This window comes from Nicotiana tabacum, chromosome 3 (genome assembly GCF_000715075.1).
Source record: "Nicotiana tabacum cultivar K326 chromosome 3, ASM71507v2, whole genome shotgun sequence".
NCBI lineage: Eukaryota > Viridiplantae > Streptophyta > Magnoliopsida > Solanales > Solanaceae > Nicotiana > Nicotiana tabacum.
The window spans coordinates 1,030,669-1,049,772 of record NC_134082.1 but is presented as its reverse complement, the minus strand read 5'-3'; the positions used below and the strand labels follow the sequence as shown (position 1 = coordinate 1,049,772).

The window sequence follows — 19,104 nt, the reverse complement described above, 5'->3', positions numbered from 1 at the left end:
GCTGCTTTAGTTGTATATTCAGAACTATCAAGCTCATGTAAAACCACTGTGATTGTTGATTGACATAGCAATTACTACATGATCCACTTCCAAATGTAGATTCAAGCTTTGATCTCAGTTTCACTTGACATGATAGTTAAACTCCAAATCCAAGTGATTGTAAGTATGGGCATTACCAGGAGTTCAACCCATGTATATGAGTTTACCAATTGGATGGTGCAGCATTTTCAAAATGCATCAAAAGTATCCTAAAAACTAGACGGAGTCAATAAATCAATTGAACTGGATAAGACTTACCATAGCAGCCAGGATATGAAGTGGTCAAGAAACGTCTAAATAGAAAGGCTAAAATCGACCAGAATAACGTAAGAAAGGATAGTCATCACCAAAAAAAAAAATGCTTAACTGAACAGCCAAGTGGTTAACCAAAACCGGAAGAACTTAAAATAGGGGAAAATGAATAAAAATAGAACAGCAAATGTATTAAGAGGTTCGGGCATGCCCATTATAAATTCACACTGACAAAAACTTTTAAAAAATTTGTTTGGAGCTATGTTTTAAATCACTGGGGTAGTTCAAATTACTGTATAATTTTCTATAATATGATTGAGAGAGAAAAGAGTATCTACATTATCCTTACAAAGTTAAACATAAATAAGCAGGAATACCTGCATATGTCACAATAATTTTAACAGTCTTTTCCGTCCTCCATCTTTTCATGAATTGCTTTGTAGCACTTAAGACTGCAAAGAGGAAGGTTTGACTTCGAATCGCGGTATTTGTATGGGTTCTCACAGGAAGGACCAGCACATTTCCCGCGAGGGGGAGGATAACTGGAGTATAGCAACAAAACCACAAAGCATAAGCTGTAAGTAACTTAAATGAATCTTAATAACAAAAAGTAAGGATCAATAATATTCAGATTCCAGATGCAACAAAGCGCATAGTGTGGAAAATGAGGACGAAAGGGAAAGGGAAAGGGTGACAATCCTTACCTGCAAGGCTTAGAGTCAAAAATACTTGGCAAACCCATATCCTGAGGAAATGTCACGACAGTACCAGTGGGGCCCATAACCGTTCTGATAGTGCTCGATGCAAGCATCTTCTCTTTAGCAGCCTTCTCCTGTGCCACATACAATGTTTAATTGATTGTCAGCTTCATAACCGATAACAAACTGGCAACCTAGCAATACATGGGATACCTGTGCCAACTCTTCTTGCTGCTTCTTTATTTTCTCTTCTCGCTTCTTTTTGTTGGAATCTTGACCTAGTATTTTTCTAATTGCCTCAGCCTGCAAAATTGAAAAATTTATGCTCATTTCAGCATCGTAAAATCTCAAAAAATGTAACACATCATAAGCAAAGAAAAAGAACAAGGGCAAACCTCTAATTCCCTAGCTGCCTTCTCGTTTTGCATTCGACGTCTCTCAGCAGCCTCTGCTTTCTTCAGTTGCTGCTCAACTGCTGTTAGCTTCTCCTTTTGTTCTGTTGAAAAAGCAGAGATGGCAATACAAATTTTGTGAATCAGAAAAAGTGATGAGGAAAAAGATAACATCACAAGATATGAGTAAATACAAAATTTTCTCACTTCGAGGTGGCGGTGGAGGTAAGCCGTTAGGAAACTCAATCTGATTAGCAGAAGTGGCAGAGGTATCCCTGCTTGATAGAAGAGCTCGTTGCCGTGTTGTGAGACTTACTTCCCTTTTTGTTTCAGCCGGTGTCTCAGGGGACTCCTCCTCATAATCAGTGTACTCAGAACTTCGATCTGATATTCTCTTAACTTCTTTGCCTGACCTTCCAACATCGTCTGACATTTCGTACTTATCGACCTTCAAAACGCGGGAAAGACTTCTTGTCTTAGTTGATTCTTCCCCCAAATCCTTATATCCTGCAACCTTTGAGGTTTTAAGCTTCTCCAAATAACGAATCTCGTCATCCTCATCATCATCAAGGCCATCCAAAACAAGCCTCTTTGGCGTCTTCTTGGTCTTGCGATTTTGATGAGGCTTGTCTCCTTGTTTTTCTAACGCATTCCTTCCCATATCGCTCTTGCTAGTACCAAACGCGCCTCCTGAGAAATCGTTCCACGAAATTCCTTTCGACACACTGTTCTTATCTGCCGAAGGACCGTCTTCACTTGAATTGTCCTGAAATCCAGAGAGAATGGTTCAATTGAAAGATCAGCATTACTAGGATCATTAAACGATAATCTATCGCTACATAAATGCCAAAGATTTACTAGCCATACACATAAGAAAATGGACAAAAGAATAATCACAATTAGCATCTTTTAATAAATTGCAATGACTAAATTTTCTTGCTTACTATTTGGAATGGAAATTAGTGAATTTCTAAATCAGCAACCAAAAAGAACGTTTCTCGGGCACATTCTTTATTCATTCCCTGAGAAACTAAATAACCAAGTTCAGATGTTGCTTAATGTGTTCTCTTTTCCACAAAATTTGGATACTAGACGGAATCTAGTAAGTGCAAATTCTTAAGTGGCCTCCTATCCAAACCAACCATAATTTTCTACCATATTAAATCTGACAACATTATTAAAGATTCAAGTGGATTTAGAGAATCCAAATAATTAACAATCTGAGCGCGCGAAAAACCTGAGTGAGATTCTGTCGCGGCCGAAGGGCATCAGAAGGTCGTGCACTTTTAGTAGACGATAAACTGCCAGATGCTCCATAAGAATTGTTTTTGGTTTGAATAGTGCGTGTCACGCCACCAACTTTCAGCTTTACCTTTTTCAGCTTGCTATCGTTAGCTCCATTGTTCTCAGTGTTCCCTACCTGCCTAAGAGATGCACCATTCCCGAGATCTGTATCATCTCCCTTACGTGCATTATTATATATCACACTAGATCCTGCATCCTCCTTGTTCTTCTTAGAAGCATAATCACCTTTGAATCTGTTAGCAGAAGAATCTCTAGATACACAGTGATTAAACTTGTAGATTCTCCCTCCAACATTAGCATCGTCAGTATTCTCACCGCTAGAGACCCTACCAACACTATCTGAAGCTGGTGTAAGAGGTGACTGATCACGGCGTTCAGGAAACGTCAGACTCTCTGTTCTAGGTCGACGCAGCACCTGGCTTCTTTTCTTTCTAACAATAGAGGCGAGCCCTTCATATCGAGTACCACCACACTCACTCATGATGCACAAAAAGAATCTGACCACCACCAGCAAATGTGTACCAATTAGATCACGGACTTAAAGTCCACGACACAAAGATACAGCAAGATGAACCTGGAAATAGCTGCACCAACTGGAAACTGCAAGCATGCAAAGACAAAGCTTTTATAAAGCCCTTGTGGTAAACCATTTATAAAAGAGAAACATGAAGATAAAGCTAATCTTCAACAAAACTTTTGAAGGATAAGCTACTGAAAATAATTGAAGATCCAGATTTACCACTTCTTTAAAAAAGATATTGCACCTCATATGCAATGGCGGAGCCACCTTTGTCCAAGGAGTGCTCGGAAAATTACACTATAGGTCAAAAAAAATTAAGTATATATGCTATATGTTGAATCCCCTTGGTTTTTCGTGTGTTTACTTCTTTATATTTTGAATTCCCTTAATGAAAATCGTAGCTCGGCCACAACTATATTTTTCATTTGGATAGTCCAAGATGTAAGTAAATGTATATCATCAATAAATAGCAGTTATCACCAAAATGGCATAGAAATTTTAGACAAAACAAATTGAACACAAAACCCTTTACTCAAAACATTATAAACATATAAAAAAAACTTACACATGAGCCAATGAAAAATCAAGTTCAGCAAATAAAAAGATACTAAATTCTACCAACAGAATACTCAAAACATCAAATAAACACACAGAAATACCCAATAAAGAAACACCCAAAAAGATTTATCACAACCCAGAATACAAGAACGTTAATCAACACACACCCACATGCCAAAAAAAGCTTAATTTAACATAAACATAAAACTAAACACTTGGGACACAACATAAATAACCAAAAGAACTTACCTTGCCGATGAAGCACATCAATCAACATTATACCCACATGCCAAAAACGTTTAATTTAACAGAAAACATATGACTAAACATTCTGCCACAAGATAAATAGCAATAAAAACGTACCTCGCTGATGAGTCGGTGGAGAGATGAAAAGGAGAAGAATGAGAAAAAAGATGGGTTTTTTTGTGTGTAGTATGGTTAGGGTAGAGATGAGGACTAATGGGAATTGTTGATATAGCGAGTTTAGTAGTAATGGCAATGCAGATACTCGTAATCTCGTCCATTTTTTTCTTTTCCTCTTGTGATTTTGTTTTCTTGTATTGCCTTTTTGTTTTGGCTTAGACACACACACTGAGTCTGAGTTGGATCGACTCGCTACTTTCCTCTTTCTCCTCTCTTTCTTTGCTTCTTTTGTTTCCCTCGTCTTCTACGCAGTGTTTTGCTGCAAACACACAACAACGTTATTCGAACAAAAAGGTTGTTCCTTAAACATGGGATTATTATTGAACACATTGTGTTATTGCCCTTTCACTTAGGGGTCGTTTGGTTGGAATAGGAATTTGTGTTCATGGTTCGGTTTGGATCGATTTTTCCTAAAAAGAAACCAAACCAAGTAAGTCGATTTTTCACATATAGAACCAAACCAAACCAATTAAGTCGGTTTTTTCTTGATTCGATTTATGTCGGTTTTTTCGGTTATTTGTCGGTTTTTTCTTAAATACAAGATATACATTATCAAACACATATTTCGACGACCACATTTTCAAAGTAATACTATCAAATCAATTGCCCTTTGAGAAATCTATTATTTACTAAGATATATTGATGATAGTTGAATCAAATAGTGATGAATAATTTAAAGACTCAATTAAAAATATATTTTTAACATGAAATGGATTCTTACACTTAACAAAAGAAAATTACCTATCAAACTAGAATGTAAAGGTAAGAATATGTACTAAAAGTGCAAACGATTAACATTCACCATAAAATTTTGAAACTTTGTATAAAAATATACATATATATATATAGGTGTAATAATAAATTTAAAAATAGCTACTCCTATATCCGGTTTGGCTCGATTTTTTTTTTATTAAAACCAAAACTAAACCAAATTTGATCGGTTTTTAAAATTCAAAACCAAAACCAAACCAAGAAGTATCGGTTTTTTGGTCGGTTTGGTTCGGGTTTTCGAGTTTTTAAGGACACCCCTACGAATTATACTGGTATAAGTTATATTGGGATAAGTTATGTTGGGATTAGTTATGTTGGGATTGTTGTTTATTCATTATTTGTTATGTTGTATTAAGAATGACAATTGCATAATTTCTAAGAAAAATGTATAAGTTATATCGGTGCTAATTACCCCGTCTTCTATAAGGTATAAGTTATCCCTGTGTTAAAATTAACACCGGGATAACTTATACCTGGTTTGCTAACCAAACAGAGTATTAAGGTGGTATTAAATTTTTATACCACTCATATACCTCCTTATACCTCGTACCAAACAACCCCTTAAAATAACAATACGATACAATACAGTGGGTAACAACCATCCAAACAAGCTGTTAAACATAGGATTATTATTGAACACTGTGTAATTAATAAGTTAAGGCATCCTAATGTTGATGCTTTATATATAAGTTAAATAATTAATAATCTTTCATAAATGAAAGAAATTTTTAGGCGTAATGGCTTCTTGGCCACTTAAACTTGTACCGGATTTTAAAGTTGATATACAAATTTACATTATTCTCATTTGAACACTCAAACTCACATATTCGATAACTAATAAACCTATTTGACCGTTGATCATGCATATGTGGCAGTGACAAAGATGATGTGGATAAAGTGTGTGCAAGTCACGAAAATTACACGCGCGACTACAATAATTTTGATTAAAAAAAAATCTAGAACCAAAAAAAGTATAAATTAAAAAGAAAGAAAATAAATCAGGCCCACTTCCCCATCTCCGGCAAAATTCCCTTCACCCCCTACGTTCTTTTCCCCCATTGTCGTCCTCCCCCACCTCCCCCTTCTTTTCTTTCTCCCCCTCTAATCTACCCTTCCTCCTCTTGTCTTGGGGGATTTCCTACCAGATGCACATCAAAAGTTTTGGGGATAAAATCAAAGAATTCTTTGATTTCACCATTTGCGTATAAAAATTTCAACGTTGTCCATAGTATAAAATTACTCGTAGTGATTGTTTTCTGTCAATTTTGGGATTTAGGTGTATTCAAAATCCTAATCTAAGTAATCTAAATGAGGCCATTAATTAGTCTTCTACATATATAGAAAAATTTTCAAAATAGATATGTCTTTTAGTTGACCACCAAAAAAAGAAGGAAAAAGAAATTACTTGTATCCTTGGCAGACAAACGAAATTTGATTTAGAAATAAGAGAGAGAAAGAAGACTGAAGAAAAGGAAAAAAAAAAGAAAAAAAATTTAAGGAAAGGAATGAAGGTGAGTGAACGGAGAAGAAGGGAGATGTGGGTGAACGGAGGGAAGTGTCAGGTCTTTTTCTCTCTTTCCTTTTTTTTTTTTAATTTGTGACTTCTTTTTTGCTTATTTAGTATTTAAGAATAGGACCCACAAATAATACATGTCAAGTAATAAATAGTCTAGTATATGACGTGTTGTACATGTCAGCGCAATTGATATACACGCACTACTGGATGTATTTATTTGTACTCATTCCGTCAAGTTTGAGTGTTCAAATGGGAATAATGTAAGTTTGTATATCGGCTTTAAAATTCGGTACAAGTTTAAGATATCGCGTATCTTGTTTGTTCGACGTGGCGTGAATTATCGAGCATGCACTTAAGACTAGTAATACTTTGTAAAACATGTGAACCGAATTGTAGAGATGTTGTAAGCAAAGATCATAGTAATTAATAAAATAATTAATCCCGAAGATCTTTTCTAAAGGGCGAAGGATATTTTGATTTATTCGAGAGGATGAAAGGAGTTGACACATTTTTTTTTGGGTTAAAAAGCTGTATTTTATTATAAACTACCCATTAGGGTGCCAATTGACAGTAGCATTGTTTCGAAGGGGTATATCAATTCACCCTTATTGGACTAAAGTTATCAACATTACAATTTAAAATTTGTTTTGATGAAACAATTCCTGTGATGTCTGTCCAAAAAACATGTGCGGCAAACACCGGATGAACTGTTGTTGCAAAAATATTTTTAAAAAAATTCTTCTTGGCTCCTTCCTTGGCTAGTAAATCAGCTACTATGTTCGTCTCCGTGTAGTTGTGCTTCACCACCACGTCTCCTAGCCTTGGGACGATTGACTTGTATTCAAAGATGATTGAGTCAAAAATGAGGTTTTTTGCAAAGTATGTTTAGTTGCAACTAGGGAATATATTGAAATATTCAACTTTTTTATTTTCTCATAGAAATAACTTTTTTTTTTATTGAAATATTCAAACTTTTTTATGTTCTCATAGAAATAATTTTTTGGCTCGTCGAAAAGATTCACCTCAAATATATTTATTAGAACATCTTATACAATGTGACATGGTTCTTGAGAAATAATTCATCTTTTATTTTGATGGTTTCTCTCTTTCTTATTGTTAAATGCTAGTACATTTTTATTATTCTATTATAATATTGTGCTTTTTTAAGTTTTCCACTCGGTGCATCTTAAAAAATAATTCATCTTTTATTTTGATGTTTCCTCTACATCTTAGTGTTAATTGTTAGTAAAATTTGTTGTCTACTATAATACCCACTTGATGCATGGTACTTAATATTGGAGCTTCGCACCAGAAAGTTTCACAATGAGAAATAAACAATAAAGCACTCTCTAATAAAAGCAAATCTATGTCCAGAGCTCGAACTCTAGCCCTGTGATTAGACCTATCTCCATCTTCATTTCGCGTGGTTATGCCTATATTTGACTAAACTTCTTTTATGTGTCTTTCCTATCCTATGTTGCTTATTTTCTCTTTTTCTTTTCATATTTAGGATTGAGACGTTGTAATTATTGTTGTTATCTATTCTCCTTTTTTAACTCATCGAGATGCTCACATAATCACATTCTAATCATGTTTGAATATTAGAGCGATGTAAATGATTGTGTTGAAAACAATTAACTGTCTACTATTATAATTTATTATCTCTCATTTGTTTATATTAATATTTGCAATACCTATTTTATATTTAGATGATGAATGCAATATTTATATACTCATAATCTCATTTGTGTTATAAAATAAAGACTGTAAAGTAAATACAAGTATAGAGAGAAACTGATATATTATTCGAATTCAAACTGATGTACATAATGAATTGAAATCTCTTCTATTTATAGAAGAAAGGAAGCTGTTGTGTAAGCTGCTACTCAAGCTGTTGTGTAAGTTGCTACTACAAGCTGCTGTGTAAGATGCTATTACAAGCTGCTGTGTAAGCTGTTACGCAAGCTGCTGTGTAAGCTGCTACTGTACCAGATATGGATAATCTTCTACTGAGAACAATGTTTATCCATAACGGAGTACTGAATGGATAAGCTTATTATACCCGGTATGGGTAATCTTCTACCTAGGGTAATGTTTATCCATAACCGGGTACCGAAGTGATAAGCTTCTTCAGGAAGCTTATTTCCAATAGAGTACTAAATAGATAAACATATTTACGGTGGAGTCCCATATGGATAAGTTTCTTCAGGAAGATTATTTACAACGGAGTACTAAATGAACATCCATAATATAATATATTTATAACACTCCCCTTTGGATGTTCATTAAAAGATAATGTGCCTCATTAAAACCTTACTAGAAAAAATCACGTGGGAAAAAATCCTAGTGAAGGAAAAAGAGTACACATATTTAGTAATACGTATTGCTAGTTGCCTCATTAAAACCCTTATAAGGAAAACCCTATGGGAAAAACCTTAGTAAGGGAAAAAGAGTACAACGCACATTTTACTCCCCCTGAAGAAAACCTTATTTCAAATATTTGAGTCTGCGCATTCCAATCTTGTATACCATAGTCTCAAAAATTGATGTTGGTAAAGACAATCTGCTGGATTGTCACTTGAACTAATTTGATGCAGATCAATGTCACAATTTTCCTGAAGATCATGTATGTAGAATAATTCTGGTGAAATGTTTTTCGTTCTATCTCCTTTTATAAATCCTCCCTTTAATAGTGCTATGCATGAAACATTGTCTTCGTATAATATTGTGGGTCTTTTATCACATTCCAACCCACATGTTTCTCGAATGAATCACTGATCTCAATCATATTCACTCCCTGTTTGCCGGTTTGAGATCGAGTTTTATGGGTATCGGATAAATAACCTGCATCTGCATTACCAATACGATATGCACCACTTTTGTTAGCATTAGCAAGATAAATAAGTGCACCATCTACACCGAGATAGAGTATTTCAGGACCAAGGAGCTCCTCATCCTCTTCTAGAAGTTGGAACGGATCCTTATTCACTTCAAGTGATTGAATATCCATTGGTGTACTCAATGGGTACACTTTGTCCATGTAAAAGCATTTTTAAGACCCTCTTGGAGCTCTTCTGGAGTTCCAATTTATGTCACCAACATAAACAGCAAGTGTAACAAATTCTAATGACATTTTCTTTTTAAAAATATATGGACAAATAACATAATTTATGTAACTTTCTTTCAGCAAATATTTACTGAGGCGGTTATACCACACACGCACAGATTGCTTTAAACCGTACAAAGATCTTTATAATTTGATCGAGTACATTTCTCAAGACTTTGAATTATATGCTTCATGCATTTTCAATCCTTCAAGGATCTTCATATAGATTTAGTCAAATAAGTCATATAGGTTAAGACTTGTATCTAAATGGTATGACATCTTCAAGTGTCTGGACTGCTAGTCCGATCCTCACAATCGTTTACAATATTGTGCACTATATTGTATTAAATATATCATCGACGATCATTTTGTGTCAGTTCCGAAGCGACATAACTTGTGGAGATCTCACCACTTTCTTTATTTTCAGGTACCTGAACTTTTTTGGGAGTTTCATGAAATGTTATGTTGTGGGCTCTTCTAGAGCTTATTTCCTCCTCATTTTGATCATTAGCTCCTACTATTTTTCAAGGATTTTTACCTTTGGAATCGATTGGTCTACTACGCTTCATGCGTACAGTAAACTCTATCCTTCAAGGACTTTAATTTTAATAGGAGCATTTGCAGCTGAAATATGATATTTAATTTTGGATCAGCAAATGCTTCTGGCATTCGACTTGAATTATCTTCTGAGTGAGTATCATGATAATTCGATTCATATAGCATATTTTTCAACTGTTTATTCTATCCCCCAAATGTTAGAAAAACTAACATATATCCCCAATCATCTTTGGGAAACATATCTTTGTGTATTATGGTAGAGAAATTAATCACATACCACGCAACAAAAGATAGTAAAAATATTTGGTTTCTGATCCTAAACCAATTGTGAAGGGAGGACTTATTATATATTGTTGATCAGATGCATACAAGTGCTGCTATATGCAATTCAGAAAATCTTAGACCAACACATGAAGCTTTGTTCTCATAAGCAATGGTTTAGCCATTAATTGGAGGTATTCAATGCTAAACCAGTTTGGATATAAACTAGCATCATCAAGATGAACTGTCTTGATTTCATAATATGAAAATTATGCTCTTAATCAAGAAAAGCAATTCCAAATGCCAAACTGCAGGTTGACAATAATTACACATGTAACCATCTCATATATGCACCTATAAGTGGTTCACATGATAGGTGAACGGACCCATATTCACCTTTTATATATTTCAGAATCAGGGGTCTTAGTCCCAACTTTAGCTGGTATAATCAATTCATTATGAGAACAAGCAACGCATGAGAATTCCTGAAGAATCTTCTAGTTCTTTAGTATATGCTTATCTGAATTCTCAAATAGCTCATTTAAAAATGGCAAATGAAAACTTCAAGTTTATCATGTCATGTGTTATCTCTTAGTAAACTTCTGGTTTACTATAGCATAAACTTTTGCTTTAGTAAACTTCTGGTTTACTGTGATACATGATATAGTACAAATTAAAGAATAAGACGGGTAACTTCTCACATACATATTATTTTACCCCCTATGATTGTGGAAACATGAAGATTATCAATCTTCCAATCATTTGTAGTCTCAATATGATAGCCATTTGTATTAGTAAACTTCAGGTTTACTACAACATATGTTTTGACCATAATCATATAATATGAATGACATATTTGTATATAAGCTCTTCGAGAGCCTTCATTAATTATCCACAATCTAATATTTATCGGGCACTACTGGTGTCATGTATCCTTTAGGCAAACAGTTAGCTCTTCAGGAGTTGTTGATACATTTTGTACTATCAAATATTTCTCATACACTTCTGGTATCATGAGAGAAAATCACAATCAAATAAACAATGTAAAACAATTGTTTAAGCACAAGAAAACTCTTCTTCATAATATTTTCCTACTTCATGAGGCAATTTCAATTGTGTTACTTCTTCAGGAGCAAATTTAAAATACGAAATATTGAGTATATATTCTCTTAATTATATTACCTTTTCTGAAGGTGAATTGTGATATATTCACATCAAGAGCGTGTTCATATTTACCCGATTATTAATATTGTCACATTCACTTCAGGGAATGGATTAATATTATCCAAAAGTTCTCATCCTTCAGGAAATCGAACATAATTATCTGAATGCACATTAATCACATCAAATTGTGATGCCTCAACTTCTTTTAAAATATTTACTACTTCAGGAGCAAATCGAGGCGTGCATTTAATATAGAGAATATTTATGTAGCTTATCTTCAATTGTAACTATGGAAAACCTAAATTATCACTTCTGGTGATCATAGGCATATACCACTTCTGATAGTTAACAAAATATAATTACAATAAGATATACGAAATATAACCACTTCTTGTGGTTGTATATTTCTTGCAAACTCTGCTAGAGTTTAAGTTGATCTAATAATGTTATCCATATTCTTCAAAATGACATAAACAAGATATATTATAGTAAACATCATTATCAAATCATAATTTTTCTTTATGTACAACAATTACATAACCATACTATCTATTACAAATAACAAAAATTAAAATATTTACATTTCTACAGATTCACCACCGATTACATGACTTGTTTCTCCTTCTGGGAGTGCAAGGTAATCAGTTACATCCAAATGCATGAAGTCTAAATTATCTTCAGAAATAAAATTTGCTTCAGCATTTTTCTCTGTCTTCTTTAGGGAGGCTTGATAAAACTCAACCAGGTGCTTTGGCGTACGACAGGTACGTGACCAATGCCCTTTTTCTCCACATCTATAGCATGCATTTTCTGCATTTGGTGCTTGCACTGCTTCATGCTTTTGTTCCTTCCTTTTCCACTGCTGGTGGTGAGGAGTGTTCATTGGTGCATTATTACTACCATGATTAGGGTTTCTTTCCCGACCACGACCATGACCACGACTGGGGCCACGACCTTTTCCACGTTTAGCCTGGTGGAAGTTCGTCTCATTCACTTCAAGGAATGGACAAGAACCAGTAGGTCGGCTTTCATGATTTTTCATTAATAGCCCATTATGTTGCTCGACTATAAGAAGATGTGAGATAAGTTCAGAATACTTTTTAAATCCCATCTCTTGATATTGCTGCTGCAGAAGCATATTCGAGGCATGAAAAATGGTGAAAGTTTTCTCCAACATATCATGATCAGTAATATTATCACCACATAACTTCAATTGGGAAATAATTCTGAACATAGCAGAATTATACTCACTGATAGATTTAAAATCTTGTAGCCTTAGATGAGTCCAATCATATCGTGCCTGTGGAAGAACGACCATCTTCAGGTGGTCATATCTATCTTTCAAATTATTCCACAGTATGATTGGATCTTTAATAGTAAGATATTCCATTTTCAGGCCCTCATCAAGGTGATGGCGTGGGAATATCATTGCTTTGGCACGGTCTTGGTTTGATGCCGATTTTTGTCTTTGATGGTGTCTGCCAGACCCATCGCATCAAGATGAATTTCAGCATCAAGCACCCAAGACATGTAGCTTTTGCCCGATATATCCAGGGCTACAAATTCAAGTTTAGAAAGATTTGACATTATTTAAGAAAAGAAAATTCTTACCTCAGATACTTTCAAAATATTTGCTCGAGATGGCAGAGTCTCGTGCTGATAACGTGTTATAAAATAAAGACTGTAAAGTAAAGACAAGTATAGAGAGAAACTGATATATTATTCGAATTCAAACTGATGTACATAATGAATTGAAATCTCTTCTATTTATAGAAGAAAGGAAGCTGTTGTATAAGCTGCTACTCAAGCTGCTGTGTAAGCTGCTACTACAAGCTGCTGTGTAAGCTGCTACGCAAGCTGCTGTGTAAGCTGCTACGCAAGCTGATGTGTAAGCTGCTACTGTACCAGATATGGATAATCTTCTACTGAGAGCAATGTTTATCCATAACGGAATACTGAATGAATAAGCTTATTATACCCGGTATGGATAATCTTCTACCTGGGTAATGTTTATCCATAACCGGGTACCGAAGTGATAAGCTTCTTCAGGAAGCTTATTTCCAATAGAGTACTAAATAGATAAACATATTTACGGTGGAGTCCCATATGGATAAGTTTCTTCAGGAAGATTATTTACAACGGAGTACTAAATGAACATCCATAATATAATATATTTATAACACTCCCCTTTGGATGTTCATTAAAAGATAATGTGCCTCATTAAAACCTTACTAGAAAAAATCACGTGGGAAAAAATCCTAGTGAATTTAGGTTTGCATTACAATTTTTCACTCCTATCCATTAATTCATAACGTCCATTTTTAAGTAGTGATTGGTGTGTGTTTTAATGATGTCAAAAAAGGCAAACAAAAAGAAAAAGTTGGAAAGAAATTGACAATATTTCAACTTTTTTTCATTGTTGGTCTATTTCCCAGCATCCTGTAGTTGAAATTTTAGCTAACACCTTTTCATGGATGCGAAGAAATGACCTGGTTTTTGCCTTTATCAAAAACAAACAACCCCTCCTTTAAAAAAAAGCTTCATTTTGCATTGACTAGGCGTACAGGATCGCCTGTTTTCCTGTACGCCCTTTTCTTTCGTTTGTTAACATCATGTTAACAAAGATCGTCCGCATTTTGCTACTATTCGTATGTATTTCTTCTATTTCTCGCTCGCTACATGCTGCAAAAGGTGATGATCAAAATACATTGTTCTTAGCATGTGGTTCGGAAAATGGTGGAACAGATGAAGATGAGAGAAAATGGGAACCCGACGCGAAATATCTAATTTCAGGTGATAAATCAATCATTTCACGACCTGAATCTCAAGGCCCTTCTTCTCCATCTGTTGTACCATATATAAATGCAAGAATTTTTCAATCTGAATCTTCATATAACCTTCCTGTTAAAAACCAAACAACTTATATTTTACTCAGGCTTCATTTCAATCCATCCCCTTATCCTAATTTCAATATTTCCAATTCATATATCACAGTTTCAGCTGGTAAATTTACATTGTTAAGCAATTTCAGTGCCTTTATAACAGCTCAAGCCTTTTCACAAAGTTACATTATTAAAGAATACATTTTAACTCCTGTCAATTCTCCAACCCTGGAAATCAAAATTAAGCCTTTTGGTAATTCACCATTTGCATTTATTAATGGAATTGAAATGATCACGTCGCCTGATTTGTTTTTCGGCCCTGATCCTACGTTGGTTGGGTTCGACGTTGAATTTGCTACTGCTCAGCAAACTATATCTGTAAAGGATAATATTATGGAGTTGTTGTATAGGGTCAATGTTGGTGGACAATATATTCCTCCGAAAAATGATTCAGGCGGGTTAATGAGAAGTTGGTACGAAGATACTCCTTACGTAGATGGCGCTGCATTAGGCGTTACTATGAGCAGCAACATGACAATTCGTTACGATGACTTGCCAACGTACATTGCACCACTTGCTGTGTACGAGAGTTGTAGAGCAATGGGTTATGATTCGAATCTCAACTTACAATATAACCTTACTTGGGTTTTCAATGTTGATCCAGGGTTTTCATATCTCGTGAGATTTCACTGGTGTGATTTCACTATTGATGCCACGAGGGTCAATTCCTTGGTCTTTAATGTATATATCAATGGACAAATTGCAGAACGCGATATGGATTTAATTGCATTCAAAAATGGAAAAAAAGCAATTCCATTAGAAAAAGATTATGTGACTCATATTATTGATGATAAATCAGGGAAGGATAAACTTTGGATTGCAGTACATCCATCTGGTACTGGAACTGAATTTGCTAATGCTCTTGTAAATGGGATCGAGATCTTTAAAATGAACGCTGGAAATACGAGCTTAGCAGGTCGGAATCCTGCAATTTCAGACTTAATGAAGAAGCAACAAGAAGTAGAACAAAGTAAAAAAGAAGCTCCGCGGCCATTTGCTGATGAGGAGAAATCACATAGTACTTCTGCTATAATAACCGGTGCTGCTGGTGGAGTTGCTGCATTTGGTGTAGCTGCTGTTTTACTTATTGTTGCTTATAAGAGGAAAAAGAGAGCAGCCCAGGGAGCTGAAGGTACAATGAGTTGGCTACCGATTTATGGTAACTCTCATTCTTCCAGTAGCAAATCAGCGTCAGGAAGAAGTTGTGGTAGCACGACGATATCATCAGATGCTGCTTCTAATTGTCGATATTTTTCATTAGCTGAGATCAAACAGGCTACTAAGAATTTCGACGAATCTTATGTTATTGGTGTTGGTGGATTTGGTAAGGTGTATAAAGGAGTTATCGATGGTGACACGAAAGTTGCAATCAAAAGATCAAATCCGTCTTCACAACAAGGGGTGAACGAATTCCAGACTGAAATCGAGATGCTGTCAAAGCTAAGGCATCGACATTTAGTGTCATTGATCGGATTCTGTGAAGAGAATAATGAAATGGTCCTTGTTTATGATCACATGGCACACGGAACACTAAGGGAACATCTTTATAAAGGTAATAAAACTATACTATCTTGGAAACAAAGGTTGGAAATCTGTATTGGAGCAGCTAGAGGACTTCATTACCTTCACACTGGAGCTAAATACACTATTATACATAGAGATGTGAAAAGTACTAACATTTTATTAAATGATAAATGGGTTGCTAAGGTTTCGGATTTTGGACTTTCGAAAACAGGTCCAAATATGAACCAAGGACATGTTACAACAGTTGTAAAAGGTAGCTTTGGTTATTTGGATCCTGAATATTTTAGAAGACAACAGCTGACTGAAAAATCAGATGTTTACTCATTTGGTGTTGTCTTGTTTGAAGTATTATGTGCAAGGCCAGCACTAAATCCGAACCTTTCGAAAGAACAAGTTAGTCTTGCAGATTGGGCATTAGCTTGTCAAAGAAAAGGGAATTTAGAAGATATTATTGATCCACAATTAAAAGGGAAGATAAATCCAGAATGCTTGAAAAAATTTGCTCAAACAGCAGAGAAATGCTTAGCTGATAATGGTATTGATCGTCCATCTATGGGCGACGTGCTTTGGAATCTTGAATATGCACTTCAGTTAGAGGAAAATCCAGATGGGGTTGCATCAAATTGTGATGCAACTAAAAATGTGGATCAAGAAAAGGCTCAAGTTGTAGATCAACACAGTTTGATAGCTATGCATAGAAATACTTTGAGCCTTGAAAGTGATACTGGTGATAATAACACAGATGATGTCTTTTCTCAAATTGTGAATCAAACAGGAAGGTAATAGCAAAAAAAGTAGTTGTTTCTTATCTTATGAATGGTTATGATAAGAATACAAGATTGTACAATTTCACTACATACTTTGTCTCAAACTATATAAGAAATATTATACTAGCAGTTTATATATTGTACATTGTGTAGTGTATTTGGACAAACTATGTGGTCTAAGAAGTTATTATTTAGATGAGGGATTTTCAGTTTGCATATAAATTTCTATTTCTAACTTAACTAAATACTCAATATGAACCAGTACAAAAGTTCATCAAGCATAATGCTAACTTCTACTAAATTTAGAAAGCAAGATAGTTTGTGAATTTTCCAAGCGGACAACTAATTTTTAATCTGAAGTTTTTGTAAAATTAGTATTTAAGAGCTCTCTTAGCAATTGCATTTGAAAGAAAAATGGTAATGAATCATTGCATATAAAACAGGTAACCATAAATTGTAGTCAAGCAACACAAAATAGTTCACCGAAATAGCAAAACAAAACAAAGAAAATTATAATGATTAGTAAAAAGTCCTACAATAATAAGAAAGAGCAACATTAATAGAAGAAAGCAATATGTGCCTAGGGTAGAGATAAAATAAATGAATATAATTATAGTTATTTTAATTCAAAATGGTAGCAACGCATTTGAATTTTGAAAAATGTAATAAAAGTTAGATCTACAATTATATTTATACTTTATTTTGTTATTTGTTTCAACTTCAATAATATGCGCTTATTTCTTAAAATTATTTAAATGTATAAAATTTGTTGATCAATAACAACAAGTGAGCTGTATGCATATATCCTCTATTCTTAACCAAAGAATTTTAATTCGAGTAAAAAAAATCATGGTACAATTATTTTCCTTTCAACGTAAATTCATATTATGCTATGTGAAAAATAAAAAAAGCAAATAATTTCAATAAAATAGAAGTTGTCAAAAGTATGTTTTTTCAGTCATAAAAGTAACACTAATACATGTACCAAGTTGGGTAATTAAAATGCACATCTCTATGGCACGTAGCCTGTTTGGATGAACTTATTTTAAGTGACTGTTAAGCATAAATTATGAGTTATAAATTTTAGCTCTTGGTTTGTTTCTGTCTGTTTTGCTTAAAAATACCTTTTACTTTATTTAAACGTCACAAAATAGCTTAAAAACGATTTTGACTTAAAAACACTAAGTGCCTGTTTGGAAAGCCACCTTGGAAATGGATTTGGAAGTAATTGAGTGTAATTACACAGTTTGACATGTTTGTTTGGCCAAATAATTACTTGGTCAGCATGGAATTGGGTGTAATTGGAGGGATGTAATTACACTTTCCAATTCTCAAAGGGAGGTGAGAATTGACGGTAATTACAAAGTTGCTTTTTAGTTTATTTCCTTTTTGTTTTTATTTTAATTTATTTTCTTTATAACTTTTTATTTTTATTATTTTAATTTTTTAATTTTATTTTTACTTTTTAATTTCTTTTGAAATTTTAAAATATATTTTTCTTTGTACATTATTTATTTTTTATTTCTCTATCTTTATTTCTTGTGATTCCATGTAATTGCTTATATTTTATTTTTTATTTATTTTCTTATTCTATTTATTGAAACTACACCTCCTAATATTAGAAATAATGGATCATTAATAAACATGATATATAATGAATGATGCACTTAAAATAAAATTTAGTTGTTGAATGTGGTTATAAATTTACCATGTTTCCTAATCTTAAGTTGCAGTGGGACTTACTATTATTATGTTGGAATTTGACATATGTTAAACTATTTTACTTTTTTTTTTTGAATTTTGAAATTGTGTTATATTCATGGTTCCAATTTGCTTGTTTTAGTAGTATTGGCTTATATTGCATGTTGTTCAATTTTTTTAGTTAGAATTGATACATTAGTTTTGTCAAATATTTGAATAATGTTATGACACTATATTTATAAATATTAATTTATTTTATCAAACATGAATTCCATGATGTTCTTACAAAATATATATTTCTAGTTTTTGTAAGTATCTAAACTAATAGATTTAATTTAAAAATATACATAAAAATTATTTTTACAATATCAGTTATAAATATATGATTACTAATTAATGTACATCTTAAATACCAAATATAATATCATTGGCATATATTTATTATATTAATTTTTAAGTTTTGATAATTACTTAATTTAAAATTTAATCTAACTGTGTACTTACACTTGTGCAGCCAAACAGTAAACTTGTAATTACACTATGACAAACAAACATATCGTCATAATTACACAACTATATAATTACTACACTAGTAATTACACCAATT

At 33.6% G+C, this 19,104-nt stretch overlaps 2 protein-coding genes across 2 annotated transcripts; one reads left to right on the top strand and one right to left on the bottom strand.

Annotated features, from left to right (window-relative positions):
• Window positions 1-447: 447 nt before the first annotated feature.
• Window positions 448-4,440, bottom strand: LOC107762529 (uncharacterized). The gene is made up of 7 exons (XM_016580889.2): window positions 4,128-4,440; window positions 2,619-3,286; window positions 1,589-2,147; window positions 1,385-1,485; window positions 1,203-1,292; window positions 996-1,123; window positions 448-833 (listed from the first exon to the last, which is right to left on the bottom strand). Exons 2-7 carry the CDS (start codon window positions 3,165-3,167, stop codon window positions 689-691), a joined length of 1,572 nt encoding a protein of 523 aa, XP_016436375.1. The 5' UTR covers window positions 3,168-3,286; window positions 4,128-4,440; the 3' UTR covers window positions 448-688.
• A 9,455-nt stretch (window positions 4,441-13,895) lies between these two features.
• Window positions 13,896-16,934, top strand: LOC107811148 (receptor-like protein kinase ANXUR1). The gene has a single exon (XM_016636026.2). The coding sequence runs from the start codon at window positions 14,176-14,178 to the stop codon at window positions 16,810-16,812; it is 2,637 nt and encodes an 878-aa protein (XP_016491512.1). The 5' UTR covers window positions 13,896-14,175; the 3' UTR covers window positions 16,813-16,934.
• Window positions 16,935-19,104: the final 2,170 nt, after the last annotated feature.